At 60.5% G+C, this 16,077-nt stretch overlaps 1 protein-coding gene across 2 annotated transcripts; it reads right to left on the bottom strand.

The window, feature by feature from the left end:
• Nucleotides 1-303: 303 nt before the first annotated feature.
• AMHR2 (anti-Mullerian hormone receptor type 2) lies at nucleotides 304-14,295 on the bottom strand. Of its 2 annotated transcripts, none has more exons than XM_044995658.1 (11): nucleotides 14,260-14,295; nucleotides 13,838-14,020; nucleotides 13,035-13,187; nucleotides 9,580-9,666; nucleotides 8,048-8,184; nucleotides 6,209-6,436; nucleotides 5,663-5,777; nucleotides 5,045-5,205; nucleotides 4,368-4,515; nucleotides 3,090-3,226; nucleotides 304-2,779 (listed from the first exon to the last, which is right to left on the bottom strand). In XM_044995658.1, exons 2-11 carry the CDS (start codon nucleotides 13,956-13,958, stop codon nucleotides 2,651-2,653), a joined length of 1,416 nt encoding a protein of 471 aa, XP_044851593.1. In that variant the 5' UTR covers nucleotides 13,959-14,020; nucleotides 14,260-14,295; the 3' UTR covers nucleotides 304-2,650. The 2 variants fall into 2 exon arrangements, with proteins under 2 accessions (XP_044851593.1, XP_044851592.1); XM_044995657.1 differs by having other exon boundaries at nucleotides 14,190-14,289.
• Between the last annotated feature and the right edge of the window lie 1,782 nt (nucleotides 14,296-16,077).

The following is a 16,077-nucleotide window of genomic DNA, read 5'->3' as shown; positions in this document are numbered from 1 at the left end:
TGCGGCCCCAGCCTCAGCCCCCTTTGCCCTGTCCACGTCGTCCCCCACTGCAGCTGCAGCCCTGCTCCTGGACCCAGCTCTGGGGAGGCGGGGGGGAGGGGGCAGACAAGAGTAAGGGGGGGTGACCCTCAAAAGTTTGGGGACCACTGATCTTTGCACATCCTGCTGCAACAAATCAAACTAGCTCTGTACCCCTCCTCCTCCGACACTCGGTGAGCTCACTGGCCCATCCTTAGCTCCCTCGCCAATGGCCCATCTGCCCCACCTCCGGATGGATCACTCAGACCAGTCTGTACTGATGTATTACTCAGGCTTTATTTCCAGCCAGCCCCCTCGAACAAACGTTCAATGTCAAACTACCCCAGCAAGCAGCTCGTCTGCCCCGTCTGGGGCTCAGAGACGGCCTGGGCAGGGCTGCGTGGCTCCTCACGTGTTCTTTCTGCAGGCCGAGCGCCCGACGGGATTCCCGCTTCCCCTCGCACCGCGGAGCAGAACAAATTAAGACTCTTTCACCCACCTTGTGTGCGTGTCAATATTGTGATCCCAGATGGGGGAGCTGGGGAACAGGGAAGCGACGGGAGATTCTCACGGGGAGTCAGGGGCAGCTCTGGGAATGGGACCCAGGTGTCCTGGGCACGAGCCACAAGACCATTGTTTCCCGCTTTGTCCCAACCTTTCTCTCATCTATTGTATTCTCCCCTGATTCCCCCTTCCCCAAGAGCCAGACTCCCCCTCTTTCCTGCCTCTGGACCCGCCACCTCCAGCGGCCCTCTCCTGTCACATCATGGGCAACCCCTGGGGGTGGAATGGGCTGGCCCCCTCTACACTACATCCTCACTAGTAGCCAGGAGGAGGAGCTCAGTGGGCCTGCAGCCCAGCCCCCAGAGTCACTGCAGCTGGCGCAGGGGCTAACATGGGACTGTCACTCCATCTGAGTGACACCTGGCAGGTGCCTGTGTCCCCCGGCCCCTCCCTGCCGAGAGGCGGCTGGCACAGAGCCCCGAGGATCAGCAAAACCTGGCATTGCACCATGGGCCTGCAGACAGAGGCAGCGCTGCCCTGTGCTTAGCACAGAGGCCTGGGTGCTGGGTTTTAGTCCTGGGTGAGTCCCTTCCCCCGCCCCCTCCATGCCTCAGTTTCCCCTGCTGTGAAATGAGGGAGATGGAGGATTTGTGAGTGCAGAGTATTATCGCAAACTCCAGGCTCCTGCTGAGCAAGATCGTTCCATAGCCCACTCCCAGATGTAAGGAGAAAAGGCCAACCCTTCAGTGCCCGGGGCCAGCTGGGCAGGGGGTGCACATGGTGCCCCACGGGTTCCTAGAGGAGTCACCTGACAGGTGGTACCATCGCAAGCCAGCTGGTGTTCCCAGGCCGTAGCCCGGTCTCGACCCACTCTAAGGTCTGCAGGGAATAGAAGAGTCTGAACCTGACCCCCAATGCCACTATTTGTCCCCCCGTCCAGCTCCCCATGGCCAAGATCTGCACCCCCCATTAAAAGCTTCGAGGGACAGTGTAGGCTAGTGGATAGTGCACCGGACTGGGACTCAGGAGACTCAGGTTCTATTCCTGGCTCTGCTGGGCAACCTTTGGCAAGTCACGTTGCTGCTCAGTGCCTCAGTTTCCACTCCCAAATATGGACTGTTACTGTGAGCTCTTTGGGGCAGGGGGCATTTGGTCCTGCTATCCAGCATGTAAACAACATAGCCCAGGACTGTGTGCATGGAAGGTGTATACCTGTGTATGCCCATCAGTGGGTGAGGGCATATGCCCTGTGTGTGTATGTGTCTTGGGGGAGGGTGTGTGTCTGGTCTGTATGCCTATGGGGGGGGGGAAATAGAGGTGCATGGCTATCCGTGTGTGTGGGGGGGGTTAAGGGGATGCATGTCCATGAAGGGGATGGGGGTAACTTAAGGGCTGCACACCCACCCATCCGTGTGGGGCTGGCATATCTGTGTGGGACTGGCATGACCACATGAGAGCTATGCTCCTAGCCTGGGGGCAGATGGAGGGGGCATGGCCAAAGCACAGTGCTTTATGGGTATTCCCTGCCTCCTGGAGCCCCTGGGAGCAGAGCGTAAGTTAGAGCAGCCCTGAGGCTGCTCCGACACAAAGGGGTTGGGACTGATCCCAGAATACAGGGCACACAATTTATTGATCACAAGCAGCCAGCCAAACAGAAATGGGGCTCGATCCCTTGATCTGGGGAACAAACCCATGGCTGCAACGATGCAGACATGGCTTCTGGCCAAGCCGCCTGCACCCCACTCACCCGCCGGATGCTGCGTGGCGTACACCCCTCCTGCCTGCCAGGGGTATGGACAAGGCCTGTGTCAGCTCCATAAGGGGACAATTGGCTCACACATGCACTCCGGCACCTCTGATCCCATCCAGCAAGAGTCAGCGGCAGGTTCGAATCCGGCCCAGGTGGGGGTTCGGCTGGGCAGCTTGAGGCCATGCAGCAGCAGGGCACAGGCCAGCCAGCCGTGTTTATATGCAGCACCGGCAAAAGCTGGGGTGACACGGGCGTGGCACCATCCCTGCCCCCAGAGTTCCTCTCTCTCCGTCAGCGCCAGCCAGAGGCCCAAGGAGCATTCCCAGGCACCGTGGGCCAGTGGCGGGTGAGGACAGGGGGGCAGCACCCCTTGCCAGCTCAGCACACCCCCGCCGGCAACTCGGCTCCCAGGGACTGGAGCCGCTGGCGGGCGCACTCGGCCGTCAGCCGGGCCTCGGGGTCGGGGTCCCAGCAGTCCTCCAGCAGCTCCCGCAGGCAGATGGAGACCTAGGGGAGAGGGGTCTCTCAGGGTGCAGGTGGTGCCGGACCCCAGGCTGGCTGAGGGGTCGCCCTGAGAGAGAACCTGCTGCAGCAGAGACAAGACCCTCACCCCGACCCTGCTCACTTGTGGGGCTCAGGCCAGGGCTGTCAAGCCCCCAGGGAATACAATAAAATCTGGGGGGTCGCCAAAGGGTCTCACTACATAGGTGTATTTACTGCTGGCCCTTTAAACCAACAGCTGAGCCAGCTGCGTCCTTCCTCCCCTCCACTGCTCCTTTATCCCTTCCCCCTAGTGTCCCCCCCCCAACCCCTTTACCTGGCCTGTCCCCCTCCAGGAGTCGGGGATGGCTGGCCTCCTCCTCTCCTCCACGGCCAGTCTCCTCAGCTCCCCATACGTGGGACTGCTGCCCAGCTCCGCCTCGTAGGCCAGCTGGAAGGGAGGGACCCCGCAGTCTAGGGGAGGAGAGAGTGGGACAGGTGGGGGTCAAACAGCCGTGGCTTCCATCCAGCCCAGCCCCTAAGATGACCTGGGTACCAGCGACTGGCTCAGTGCATGGGCGCGTGTCGCCCTCAAGTGGCCAGCAGTGTGGATAAAAGCCCAACTACTGCTGCTGGCTGATGGGGATTCCCCTTGGATCCAAGAGACCTGATCCTCGGCACACTCAGGCTGCACTGGCAGCACAAAGGGGCCTTCCAGTGCGGATATGTGGCCCCCTGGGGAGTCTCCCCCCCATGCAGCAGGCTCCCCAGTTGGTGTGGGGCTGGTGTGACCATGTGAGGGCCCCAGTGCAGGGGGCAGAGCAGGGCATCACCAAAGCACACTGCATTATGGGTATTCCCTGCCTCCTGGGGCCCACCGGAGCAGAGGGTAAATTAGAACAGCCCTGAGGCTGCTCCGACACCAGGGGTGTGAGATTGGGCCCAGAACACGGGGAGCACAAACTTGTCCCTGCCCCCCCCCAGCCCAGGAAGGGGGTAAATGGGACTCAGCCCCCCTGGATCTGGAGTGTATGGAGCTGCAACTCTGGCCCCAGGGCCCCCTCCCTCCTGGGCAGCTTGGCTCACTGCTCCCAGCCATCAGCCCATAAGCAATCAGCCCCCTTTTCCCCTTTCCACGCTGAGCTCCCAGACACCTCCCCAGGGCAGGGACCACTGTGCAGTGCAAAAGGCCCAGTGCCAGAGGGTGTGGGTGTGGGTGTGGGTGTGAATTTCTCCAAACCTCCACCAGGTGGCAGCGTTTCCAGCACTTTATTTCTCTGTGCCGCCACCGGGGGGAGGGAGGGAGGCTCTTGATTTGATAGTGCATTGGGGGGGGGCGGGGTGTACAGAAGGGGGGAGAGAAATTATTAGGGGGGGTGTTGAGGCTTTCTAGGGACGGGGGCTGCATGCAGCAGCACGGCCACGGCTGGGGGAGGTGGGCTGAGCAATGGTTAAGCTGGGGGGCATACGGGGTGGCATGAGGAGCCATGGGGTGCAGGAAGGGATGTTTAAAGCCAGGCAGGTCAGAGGCCTGGGGGATGGGCTCCAGGCCTGGATCCTCCCTGGCACGGGGCCCAGGGGGTCACGCCCAGCGCCGAGCCCGACAGCCGCTCACCTGGAGAGAGCCCCGAGCATCTCGACAGGATCTCCCAGAGCACCAGGGCCAGGGAGTAGACGTCGGCCTGCTTCAGCGCGCGGCCCCAGACCTGCAGGTCCAGGCTGTCGTCCAGGATCTCAGGGGCCATGTACCGCTGGGTCCCTGCCTGGGATCAGGCAGGCAGGTCAGCGCCGGCTGCCGACCACCAGCCGTTCACATGCCACGCGGGGGTGAGCTCGCCGGTGCCAGTGCAACCGTCTGCACATGCCAGGGCTGAGGTTCCCATGCGTGTCCCCGTGAACAGGGCTGATTCATACCAAATGGGGCTCCCAGCCTCCCCCCCAACAGCCTCCTTTCCAGGGGCTCCCCTACCTTGCCCCCCCTCAATGCTCAATCACGTTCTGACACGCTCACGTGTGGTCACGCACATCCCCCCGTGCGCTCATATACCGGGGAGCTCAGACTCCCCCAGCCTCCACCCTCACCCCCCCCCATTAAAACTTCCCCTCTCTGCCCTAGATGTGTGTGGGGGGGGGGATCACGGACACACACACACACCCAGTTCTCCAGCTGGACCCACCACTCAGTTCTCTGAGCCTTGAGCACAAGTGCTGCCACACACACACACACACACACACACACACACACACACACACACACACACACACACTCACTCACTCACTCACTCTTCCTACCTTCCTGACAGCAGCTTCCATGCGGCCGCCGCCCCATTGCTCCATGCGCGCGGGCAGCGCCGTGGCCAGGCCGAAGTCCCCGATGGCGCAGCTCCGGTCCTCCCGCACCAGCACGTTCTGGCTGCTCAGGTCCCGGTGAGCCACGCTGGGTTTGTGCAGGCCTGGCGCCAAGGAGACACGGGTTAGGAAGGGTCCAGCTGTATGTGTGTGTGTGTGGGGGGGGGATGTGCCTCTCAATGCCACCAGAGGGCAAGAAAGGCCGAATCCTGCCCCCACCCTGCAGATAGGCACAGAGAACGGGACATTGCAGAGACACCACCAGCTCGGCTCATGGGCCTGATGCACTGGTCAAGGTGGTGGGGGCATGGTGGACCCTTGGCTGTGATTGGCTAGTGGAGAGGATGGCTGCTGGGCCATGTGTCCTATCCCCACCTCCCAGCTCCTGGGCTCCTCCTTGAGGATGGGCAAACTCGCCGTGCCGAGGCGGTGGGCAGGGCTAACTTGGCACATTGAGGCCGGAGTGGGGGAAAGGGGGCTCGCAGCTGTGTCCGCAGCCATGGGGCTCGGGCAGGGCCAGGCGTTGCCCTGCAGGGCTCCGGGAGCCAGGGAGGCTCTCACCGTTGTGCCAGAGCTCCTCGTGCAGGAAGGCCAGTCCCCGGGCCAGCGACAGGGCCAGTCTGATGGTGCCGTCCCAGGGGCTGATGTGCTGGCTCAGGAAGTGTCTCAGGGAACCCTGCGGGCAGACAGAGCCTGGCTCAGTCGGACCCCAGGCCAGAATCACAGTTGCAGCCCTGACCCCGTGCAGCCTGCTCACCAGGACCTCGTTCAGTCTGGCTGTGCAACCCCAAGTGGGGAGGGGGCCCCCCCGGTCCTTCCCCTGGCTGGATCCATTCCCCTGATGGGGAGCGATGGGGTCCCCAGCCCTTTCCCCGGGGATGATTCCCCGGCTGGACGCATCCCCCATCAGGAAGAGTTTTCTGAATACACTAAATTCTCTCTCTCCATATCTGAGAACAAGCAGAATCCCCGAGCAAAATCCCCTCCCTGCCCGTGCACAGGCACTCAATCCCCATGCAGTTCTGCACATGCCCAGCAGAGGGCAGTGCCACCCCCCTACCCCCCACCTCCCCCATGCCCAGGGCGGGCTGCAGGGTGAGCCCTCACCGCCGGGTAAAGCTGCAGCACCAACAGGCTCCCTTGTTCCCCGTGCACTCCTCCTCGCCCAGCCGCCAGGAGCCGGGCCACGTTGTCGTGGTTCATCAGGGGCAGGCTGTGCACAGACCACTCGGCTGCAAAGTGCTGGGAGCAGGTGTCGGGGAAGGCCTTGATCGCGACGGGCGTCTGGTGCAGGGTGCCCTGCCACACCACGGAGAAGCGCCCATCCTGGAGCACCTGCAGGGGACAAAGACATTGAGGGTGACACGCTGACTTGCCTCTGGGCTGCCCTGGCACCGGGGGTGGGCAAGGGCACCCTCTCAGCTCCCTGGGATGGAGAGGGGAGCACAGAACCTAGCCTTATCCTAGGTAGGGCACTGCTGCGGGGAAGCTCGCAGCGCTGTGGAGTCCATGGCTGGGTACTGCTGTGGGGAAGCTCGCAGCGCTGGTGTCCCAGCTGGGCACTGCTGCAGGGAAGCTCGCAGCACTGGTGTCCCAGCTGGGCACTGCTGTGGGGAAGCTCGCAGCGCTGGTGTCCCAGCTGGGCACTGCTGCAGGGAAGCTCGCAGCACTGGTGTGCCAGCTGGGCACTGCTGCGGAGAAACTCACAGTGCTGGTGTCCCAGCTGGGCACTGCTGCGGGGAAGCTCGCAGCTCTGTGGAGTCCATGGCTGGGTACTGCTGCGGGGAAGCTCGCAGCGCTGGTGTCCCAGCTGGGCACTGCTGCGGGGAAGCTCACAGCGCTGGTGTCCCAGCTGGGCACTGCTGCGGGGAAGCTCGCAGCGCTGTGGAGTCCATGGCTGGGCACTGGTGCAGGGATGCTTAGCAGAGCGGATAAAATTTATTTTATTTCGTTTAACTCTCATGGGAGTTAGGTTCCTAACCTTTGAAAATACCTGTAGGTACCTATTAGCATCTTTAGGTGCCTAAATACCTTTGAAAGTCTCCAGAGTGACCAGAAACAATCCCTCAATTCACTAATGACAGATCATTCTCCCACTGTTGAATAATAATTAGTTTTGAATCAAAATGTGTCTGGATAAACTTACGGTTTGGGCCCCTTACGTAGCCAGGGCATTTAAAGAGTTTTATTTCACTAATCAAAACGTTTTAAAATGCTAGTTTTGTGCATTTTTACTGGCATCCCAATTTCCATCCAGATGCAGCTTGAGACAAATCACAAGTAAACAATCATCTGTTAGCAAATACGAAACGTGTCCTTGGCCGTTTCCGAACATAATCAAAAATGTCAAAATTAAGATTCTCACTAAATGAATGCTAAGCTACATAACTGCTTCAATAAATGTGTATCAATATAATGCGTCCTCCGGTTAGCAAAGAGAAGGACCAAATTTAGAGAACAGGCTATATTTAGTAGTGAATCAACACGTTTGAATGGTTACCCACCACCGAGAACGAACCGTTAGGAAAAGAACTAAAAAACACAAATGCAAAACGCAATTAAAATCAGTGATTTAAGTCAAGGTTTCCTGCTTGTTGGTTTAAATCAAGATTAAAATCAGTGCTTTAAATCAGTCCACCCTGAGGCTTGCAGCAGTGGAGACCTTGCCTGTTACTGCTGCGAGGAAGTTTGCAGTGCTGGAGACCCGACCTGGCACTGCCCCGGGGAAGTTCACAGCTCTGGAGCCCCCGCCTGGCACTGCCAGCACAAACACCTGCTTGCATGGGCCAAGACTGAGCTGCCTCCTCCTGCAGCTCAACGGGCCCATGCCAGGTGACGCTTGCTGTCCCACCTGCAGAACCAGGCTGTGAGCCGCACCGACAGAGGCGAGACTGAGGCAAAGGCCAGTCCGCGCTGTCAGCCCCCAACGCAGCCACCAAGCGAGACCTGGAGGAACTGGAGCGCTGGCAGCTCCTGGCTGGGGGGTTCCCTCTCACGGCTGGAATGGGGGTCCATGGTGACTTTGGTCAGCTCCCCGCTCCCGTCCTGGCGCAGCAGCACTGCACAGACCTTCATCCTTCGCACTGCGGAGAGAAAGCGAGAGAGATTCCCCCTGCAGTAACACAGGGGACTGGGCCAAACTGAGAGAGAATGTGTGTGGGTTTGTCACCAATCAACCCACGGCATGTGTGTGTGTATAGACAGACAGACAGACAGGGTGAGTCAGACACTAACCCAGTATGTGTGTGTGCAGAGAGAGAGAGAGACTGTGTGTGTACAGACAGAGTATACACAGATAGTGTGGGTGTGTGTGGAGAGAGAGAGAGACAGATGGTTTGTGCATAGATAGACAGACAGTGTGGGTGTGTATGTTTGTGTGTCATACACCAACTCGGTTTGTATGTGTGTTTAGAGAGAGACAAACAAACTGTGTGTTTAGAGAGAGACAGACTGTGTATACAGACATCCAGACTCTGAATGTGTGTGCATGTGTGTGTGTGTATAGAGAGAGAGATGGACAGACGATGTGGTGTGTAGAGACAGACTGTGTAAACGGATAGACAGACGAACTGTGTGAGTGTGTGCGTGGGTGTGTGAATCGTACATCAACCCAGTTTGTGTGCATATAGAGAGACAAACAGACCGTGTGTGTGTAGGGAGAGACAGACTGTGTGTGTCGACAGACCCTCTGTGTGTATGTGTGTGTGTGTGTGTAGGGAGACAGCCTGTGTATATGGACAGAACACGTGTGTGTGTGTAGAGAGAGACAGACTGTGTGTCGACAGAGCCTCTGTGTGTGTGTGTGTGTGTGTGTGTGTGTGTAGAGAGACAGCCTGTGTATATGGACAGAACACGTGTGTGTGTGTGTAGAGAGAGACAGACTGTGTGTGTCGACAGAGCCTCTGTGTGTGTGTGTGTGTGTGTGTGTGTGGAGACAGACCCTATGTGTGTATGTATGTGTGAATCGTACACCAACCCAGTGCGTGTGTGTCAGGCTGTGCGTGTACCTACGTGTGAGGCAGAGGCAGGGACTGAGGGGAGAGGGACAGGGAGTCTAATAAATACCAAGAACCCCCCCAGCACCCCAAGCCCTGTGATCTTAACAGGCCACTTGAGCTGAAGGGGGTTCCCCGCTGGGGCTATCGGCGTTGGGCCTTGGACAGAATTCCGGCTGCGCCCACTAGAGGGCAACCTGGGCCCAGACTGGCGGAGCAGCCCTGATGCTGTCTCCAGCAGAGGGCAGCCGTGTCCGTGGGCAATTAACTGGCCAGGGCGCCCCCTGCTGGCTGGGACCAGGGACCACGGCCGCATTACAGAGCCACTCCTTCCCTCACACAACTGGGGCTTGTGCTAATGCGGTCCAGCTTCCACGGCTGGGACGACCAGGAGACCCGTGACGGGGGGCAGGGGGTGACATCTCAAACCCCATATTCCCCGCTGGGCCGAGAGCCTGCAGGAGCCGGGGGGGGAGGCCATACCTAGGAAGGCCAGAAAGCCGAGGAGGAGCAGCAGCAGGCAGGCCACGGCGATCCAGATGGTGTCCGTCAGAGCAGACCCAGCTGAGGCTGCGGAAAAGGCAGAGAGAGGGGGAGGCCGAACTGAGGACTCAGCCCCAGACACGGCCCAGGGTCATATGAGCCGGGATACGGCTCCCGCGGGGGCATTGGGATCCAGCCATCGCCTGGCTGCCCCCTCGGGTGCGCCCCCCTGCACCAGGCCCAGCCCCACACTAAACGTCCTGAGCAACAGCGCTCCTAGCCATTCCCTGGGGGCACCATTCCCGGCCGGATCTGTCCCCCCTGTCAGGGAATGGGGCCCTCCCCAGCCTGTCCCTGGGGGGCGATTCCTCGCCCAAATGCAGCATGTCGGGGTGCCCAACACCCCTAATGTTCAGCCTAAGTGACCTTTTTCTTAATCAGCTCCTATGACACACACCCCCCCCGTCTCCTTGGGGCCCAGTGGCCACCTCTCCCAACTAGCCACTAGCCAGCCCCCTCCTGGAGCAGAGAAGCTGAGGAGTACACATGGCACAGACCGGACGGGGGCTGCCGGAGCCCCTCACATCTGGCCCTCGCTCCCTGTCCCGCCCACGGGACGCTCCTCTGCTCGAGTTTTAATTAAACTCCAGGAGAAAGAACGGTTCCCCCCCCCCACCTCCCCTCTTCTCTCAGCTGCCAACATTCCTGTATCCTCCCTCTGCTGCAGCCCATCAAAGCCGGTGGGGTGGGGAGTTGCGTCGCAGCACTACAAAGCTAGGTGGGGGGACCCGATGTAGCCCCAGGCATGCTGTTAAAGGAGCAGGGCAGTCAGATCCTGGCCTGGCCAATTCCAGCTAGGCATCCTTACTGGCAGATGCCAAGATAGTCCCCTTGCAGGGAGTGGGGTCTAGTGGTCAGAGCAGGGGGCTGGGAGTCAGGATTCCTGGGTTCTAGTCTTAGCTTGGGGAAGAGAGTTGGGTCTAGTGGTTAGTGCAAGGGAGCTGCATCTCGGGGCAAGGCACAGGGGCCTCGTCCCATCCCTTTCTCTCCTGCCCACAGAGCAGGTCTGCGGCCAAGTGCTTCCTCCTGCTGCAGGAATGAATGAACCGGAGATGAGAGGGAAGCAGCGAGATGGAGGGGTGCAGGGAGAGCAGAGGGAATTACCCCTCCTCTGCTGCACTGTGCCACCACCCCACTGCCCCTTTGCCCCCACCCCACTGCCCCTTTGCCCCCACCCCGCCCTGCTGCCCTGTGCCGGGGGATGGGGCTCCCTCCCAGCCCCGCTGAGATCTAACATACTGGAACCAGACTGGCCCTGGCTACAGCATCAAAGGCCTCAGGGGCCAGCGCTCGCTCCCTGGTCTCTCCCCTGCCCTGGGCGCTGTCACTGGGCAGCCAGGCAGAGGGTCGGCCAGGGGCCCTCGTGCCTGATCAGGGCAAACCCAGGCCAGGAGCCCACACCAGGGGGTCAGGGTTCGGCGCCGTAGGAGCAGCCCGTCGGGTGCCACTCAGGGCACCGCTCCCCTCCCTGTGCTGAGCCCTCTGGGTCAGCCCCCCCATCCACAGCCCTGGCCCTGGCCCTGGAATAGAGTAAGAATCAGGATGTGAACTCCCCACTCCCCGGCTTTAACTACTATACACGACTCCCCCCCCGAGCTGGACATAGAACCCAGGAGTCCTGGCTCCCCATCCCCCAGCTCTAACCCACTAAACCGCGCTCCTCCCCCAAGCTGAGTACAGAACCCAGGCGTCCTGGCTCCCCCTACGAGACCCCACTCCCCACAGAAAGTCCAGCAGCCCCACGTGGCAGCTGCTCAGCGGCGGGATGCGTCGTGGGCAGCGTCGCTGGGTCGGACCCGGTCCCACCGGCCCAGCCCGGTCCCGTGTGAGCGCCGGGCTCCCCTGCCTCCCAGCTGCTTATCAGGGTGACTCAGAGCTCCGGCGCTCGCACTCCCCTGCCTGGCTCACATCCCCAAGGTCTGTGGGGCAGCGTCCAGGCCAGAGCATCCAGATAGCCGGGGTCTCCCCCCCGGGCTGCGCACCTGCTGGGGGGTGGGGAGAGAGGAGAGCCTGGCCTTCATGGGTCTGGGGGGGTGGTTACATAGTGACTGCCCCATGCTAAGCAGGGTCCTTCTCCCAGCCTGGGGTGGGGGGCGGAGTTTGCAGAGGGGATGCACAGAGGAGACTGGGATGGGGACACTTTGGGGAGGGGAGCAGAGCCAGACATGGGGGGGGCAAGAGGGGATGCATGGGACAGACATGACAGGAAGGGCCAGGGCAATTATTTATGCTTTATCTTGTGTCTGGCTCCATTTATTTTCGACACGTTCCCCCCGCCCACCTCAGACATCTCCCTCCCCCAGCGCCCCACAATCCCGACACCCCCCCCGCTCCATCAGACATCTCCCTCCCCCAGCTCTGCCAGTGCCCCACAATCCTGACCCATAGCCACCTGCTAACTCACGATGGCCCCTCCAGCTGTGCCAGAGCCCCTCAATCCCGACACCCCCCCGCTCCCTCAGACATCTCCCTCCCCCAGCTCTGCCAGTGCCCCTCAATCCTGAGTCGCAGCCCCCTGCTAATCCCACCCTGGGGCCCCCCAACTCTGCCAGAGCCCCTCAATCTTGACAACCCCCCCACTCCCTCAGACATCTCCCTCCCCCAGCTCTGCCAGTGCCCCACAATCCTGACCCATAGCCACCTGCTAACTCACGATGGCCCCTCCAGCTGTGCCAGAGCCCCTCAATCCCGACACCCCCCCGCTCCCTCAGACATCTCCCTCCCCCAGCTCTGCCAGTGCCCCTCAATCCTGAGTCGCAGCCCCCTGCTAATCCCACCCTGGGGCCCCCCAACTCTGCCAGAGCCCCTCAATCTTGACAACCCCCCCACTCCCTCAGACATCTCCCTCCCCCAGCTCTGCCAGTGCCCCACAATCCTGACCCATAGCCACCTGCTAACTCACGATGGCCCCTCCAGCTGTGCCAGAGCCCCTCAATCCCGACACCCCCCTGCTCCCTCAGACATCTCCCTCCCCCAGCTCTGCCAGTGCCCCTCAATCCTGAGTCGCAGCCCCCTGCTAATCCCACCCTGGGGCCCCCCAACTCTGCCAGAGCCCCTCAATCTTGACAACCCCCCCACTCCCTCAGACATCTCCCTCCCCCAGCTCTGCCAGTGCCCCTCAGTCCTGACCTGCAGCCCCCTGCTAACCCCCCCCCACCCCACCCCCAGTTTTGCTGGAGCCCCTCAATCTGAACAACCCCCCCCCCCGCTTCTTCAGACATCTCCCTCCCCCAGCTCTACCAGTGCCCCGCAATCATGACCCATAGCCCCCTGCTAATCCCCCTGGCCCTCCCCCCCAGCTCTGCCAGTGCCCCTCAGTCCTGACCCGCAGCCCCCTGCTAACCGCACCCTGGGCCCCCCCAGCTCTGGGGGCATGTTCCCCGGCGATACCTCACCTTGCGGCGCTGCAGGGGCCCCAAGCTGGCTGACGTTGGCATTGCAGAAGTCGGAGCGGCACAGGCAGCGCTGGAGGATGGCCCCGGTGGTGTGGACGGGGCTGGTTTTGCAGGCGGGGGAGTCACAGCCATCTCGGTCGCTGCCCCAGCAACCTGGCCTCCCGTAGAGAGACAGACAGACAGAGCCGTCAGGGAACTGAGCCCCCCCCCAGCCTAATCTCTTCTACCCCACCCCAGCACAGTTCCCTCCCCTGCAGTGCCTTCGGGCACCGTGTCCGCCATGTGGGTGCCCACGCCCCGACCCTGCAGCCACCTGGGGATGGGAAAGACCCTCCCCCCCTCGCTGGCCTGAGCCAGCCGCAGCCCAATTGGACCCGTGCGGGGGGGGCACCACACAGGCCTTCCCCTTCATGGGGAGTTGCAGGGGGAATAAACCCACCGGCTGCTTTTAGACTCACTTTTCACAGACCCCTGGGAAGTGACTTGCCCGAGGTTGGTGCCAGAGCCAGGGAGAGAACCCAGAAGCCCTGGCTCCCAGCCCCCGCCCCCCCGGCTCAAACCACTAGACCCTTCTCCCCTGAGAAAGCTGACATTGAATCCAGGAGTCCTGACTCCCAGCCCTGGGAGACAGAGCCAGACCCCACTCCCTTCCCAGAGCAGAAATAGAACCCAGGGATCCTGCTTCCTTGGGGTAACCAGATGTCCTAATATTAGAGGCTTTGTCTTACACAGGCAACTATCCCCCCCCACCAAAATAAAAGTGTCACCCTATGCCCCACCCCATCCCTTCAGCAGCCCCTCACCTTGCATCACCGCTTGGAGCTGGCCGTGGCTTTGGTTCCAGATCCCAAAGCAGCAGTGGCTGGAGTGGCAGAGGATGGTGCCGCGCTCGGCGCCCCCTAGAAGACGCCCCTGGTGCCGCATGGAGCCCTGCAGGTTGTGGGGTGGCTCAAAGAAGACGCAGCTCCGGTTCCCGCTCAGGGCGCCTGGAGAGACACAGGAGGCTCAGCTGGGTGGGTGCAGAACTTACACCCGCTCTCTCTCCCTCCGTCCCCCCCCGACCCCGGGGGCAGCAGCCTGGCCCTCCGCCCATCTCCCCCTGCCTGTGCACAGGGCACTAGGAGAGCACGGGGGGCCCCCCACCCTGCCCCATACCCGGCAGCCCCAGGCTCAGCCAGAGGCACAGCCCCCGAAGCAGGCGGAGGGCCCAGGGAGGCATGATCACCCTATCCCAGCCACTGGTCCTTTTCCCAGCACCTGGAGCGCGCGTGTGAGCCCAGCTGGCCCTCCCCCAAGGCCCAGCACAGGTGGGAAGGACTTGGCCGGCTCCATGCGTGGGATGGGGCTGAGACACTGTCAGCGGCCGGAGGATGCCAAAGGAGCGCGGGGAAGGAGGGTGGCGCTCCCCCGCGCCCCGCTCTGATCCTGCTCCCACCCTGAGACTCAGCCCCCGTGGGCCCTGCTCCCCACCTTAGCCCCTGGCCTGCGGGCTGGCGCTCAGCCCAGAGCACCATGTATCCTGCTGGGTTCTGTATCAGTGACTCTCGCCTGCTCAGAGCCTGCTGGGAGCTGGGCAGCAATTTCAGTGCCCAGGGCCCTCATCTGGAAGCAAAAAGCACCAAGGCCCGTTCCCAGCCCAGAGCCTTCCTCATAAAGCCCAGTCTCCATTTATAATCAGAGTCCAGGGGTCAGGTACGTACCCTGGGCCCCACGCCCTGTGCCCCTAGCCCCAGCAGAAAGCCCTCAGATGCAGCACTAATGCCAACTGGCATAATTATCCTACCTCCCTAAACACGCCCCTACCTCACTGAGCTGCAGCTGGATTGGGCTAAATACCTCTGTGGATCAGGGCCTGGACTTCCGTGTGGCTGTTAACAGCTGCCGTGCCCCACCCCAGAGGCAGCTGCAATTCAGCAAGTGTTGGCAAAAGCATTTCCCGGGGGAAAAGGGCTGCCTCAAAGCTGCTTGAAAGAGCAATCCCCGGCTTTTTGCCGGTCCCACCACCACTAGCCTCTGAGCTGCAGGGTAGCAGGGGCTCCTATGCCCCCTTACGGACAAGGAGGTGACGGTCTCGCTCTCCCCAAAGGTGTAAAACTCATGAGCCAGATCCTGTCACAGGCTGGCTGGCCCTGTAGGGGGCATCAAGGTCAGGTGACAGGTCAGCTACCCTCGCAGCTGATCACATGGCCCTGCTCAATTATTAGACCCAGCTGGAAAGGGTCTAAAAACTAAAAGAACGGCCAGACTGGGTCAGATCAAAGGTCCATCCAGCCCAGTATCCCGTCTTCCAACAGTGGCCAATGCCAGGTGCCCCAGAGGGAATGAACAGAACAGGGAATCATCAAGTGATCCATCCCCTGTCATCCATTCCCAGCTTCTGGCAAACAGAGGCTAGGGACACCGTTCCTGCCCATCCGGACTAAGAGCCACTGATGGACCTGTCCTCCATGAACGTATCTAGTTCCTTTTTGAACCCTGTTATGGTCTTGGCCTTCAGAGCATCTTCTGGCAAGGAGTTCCACAGGTTGACTTTGTGTTGTGTGAAAAAATACTTCCTTTAGTTTGTTGTAAACCTGCTGCCTATTCATCTCATTTGGTGACCCCTAGTTCTTGTGTTGAGGAGTAACTAACACATCCTTATTTACTCTCTCCACACCCGTCATGATTTTATAGACCTCGATCATATCCTCCCTTAGTCGTCTCTTTTCCAAGCTGAAAAGTCCCAGTCTTATTAATCTCGCCTCATGTGGAAGCTGTTCCATACCCCTAATCATTTTTGTTGCCCTTTTCTGAACCTTTTCCAATTCCAATATATCTTTTTTGAGATGGGGCGACCGCACTTGCAGACAGTATTCAAGATGTGGGCATCCCATGGATTCATATAGAGGCAAGATGATATTTTCTGTCTCATTATCTATCCCTTTCTTAATGATTCCCAACATTCTGTTTGCTTTTTTGACGGCTGCTGCACGTTGAGCGGATGTTCTCAGAGAATTCTCCACAACGCCAAGATCTTTCTTGAGTGGTAACAGCTCATTTAGAG

This window comes from Mauremys mutica, chromosome 20 (genome assembly GCF_020497125.1).
Source record: "Mauremys mutica isolate MM-2020 ecotype Southern chromosome 20, ASM2049712v1, whole genome shotgun sequence".
Classification (NCBI taxonomy): Eukaryota; Metazoa; Chordata; order Testudines; family Geoemydidae; genus Mauremys; species Mauremys mutica.
The sequence above is the reverse complement of the archived record's forward strand: the minus strand, read 5'-3'. Positions and strand labels throughout refer to the sequence as shown.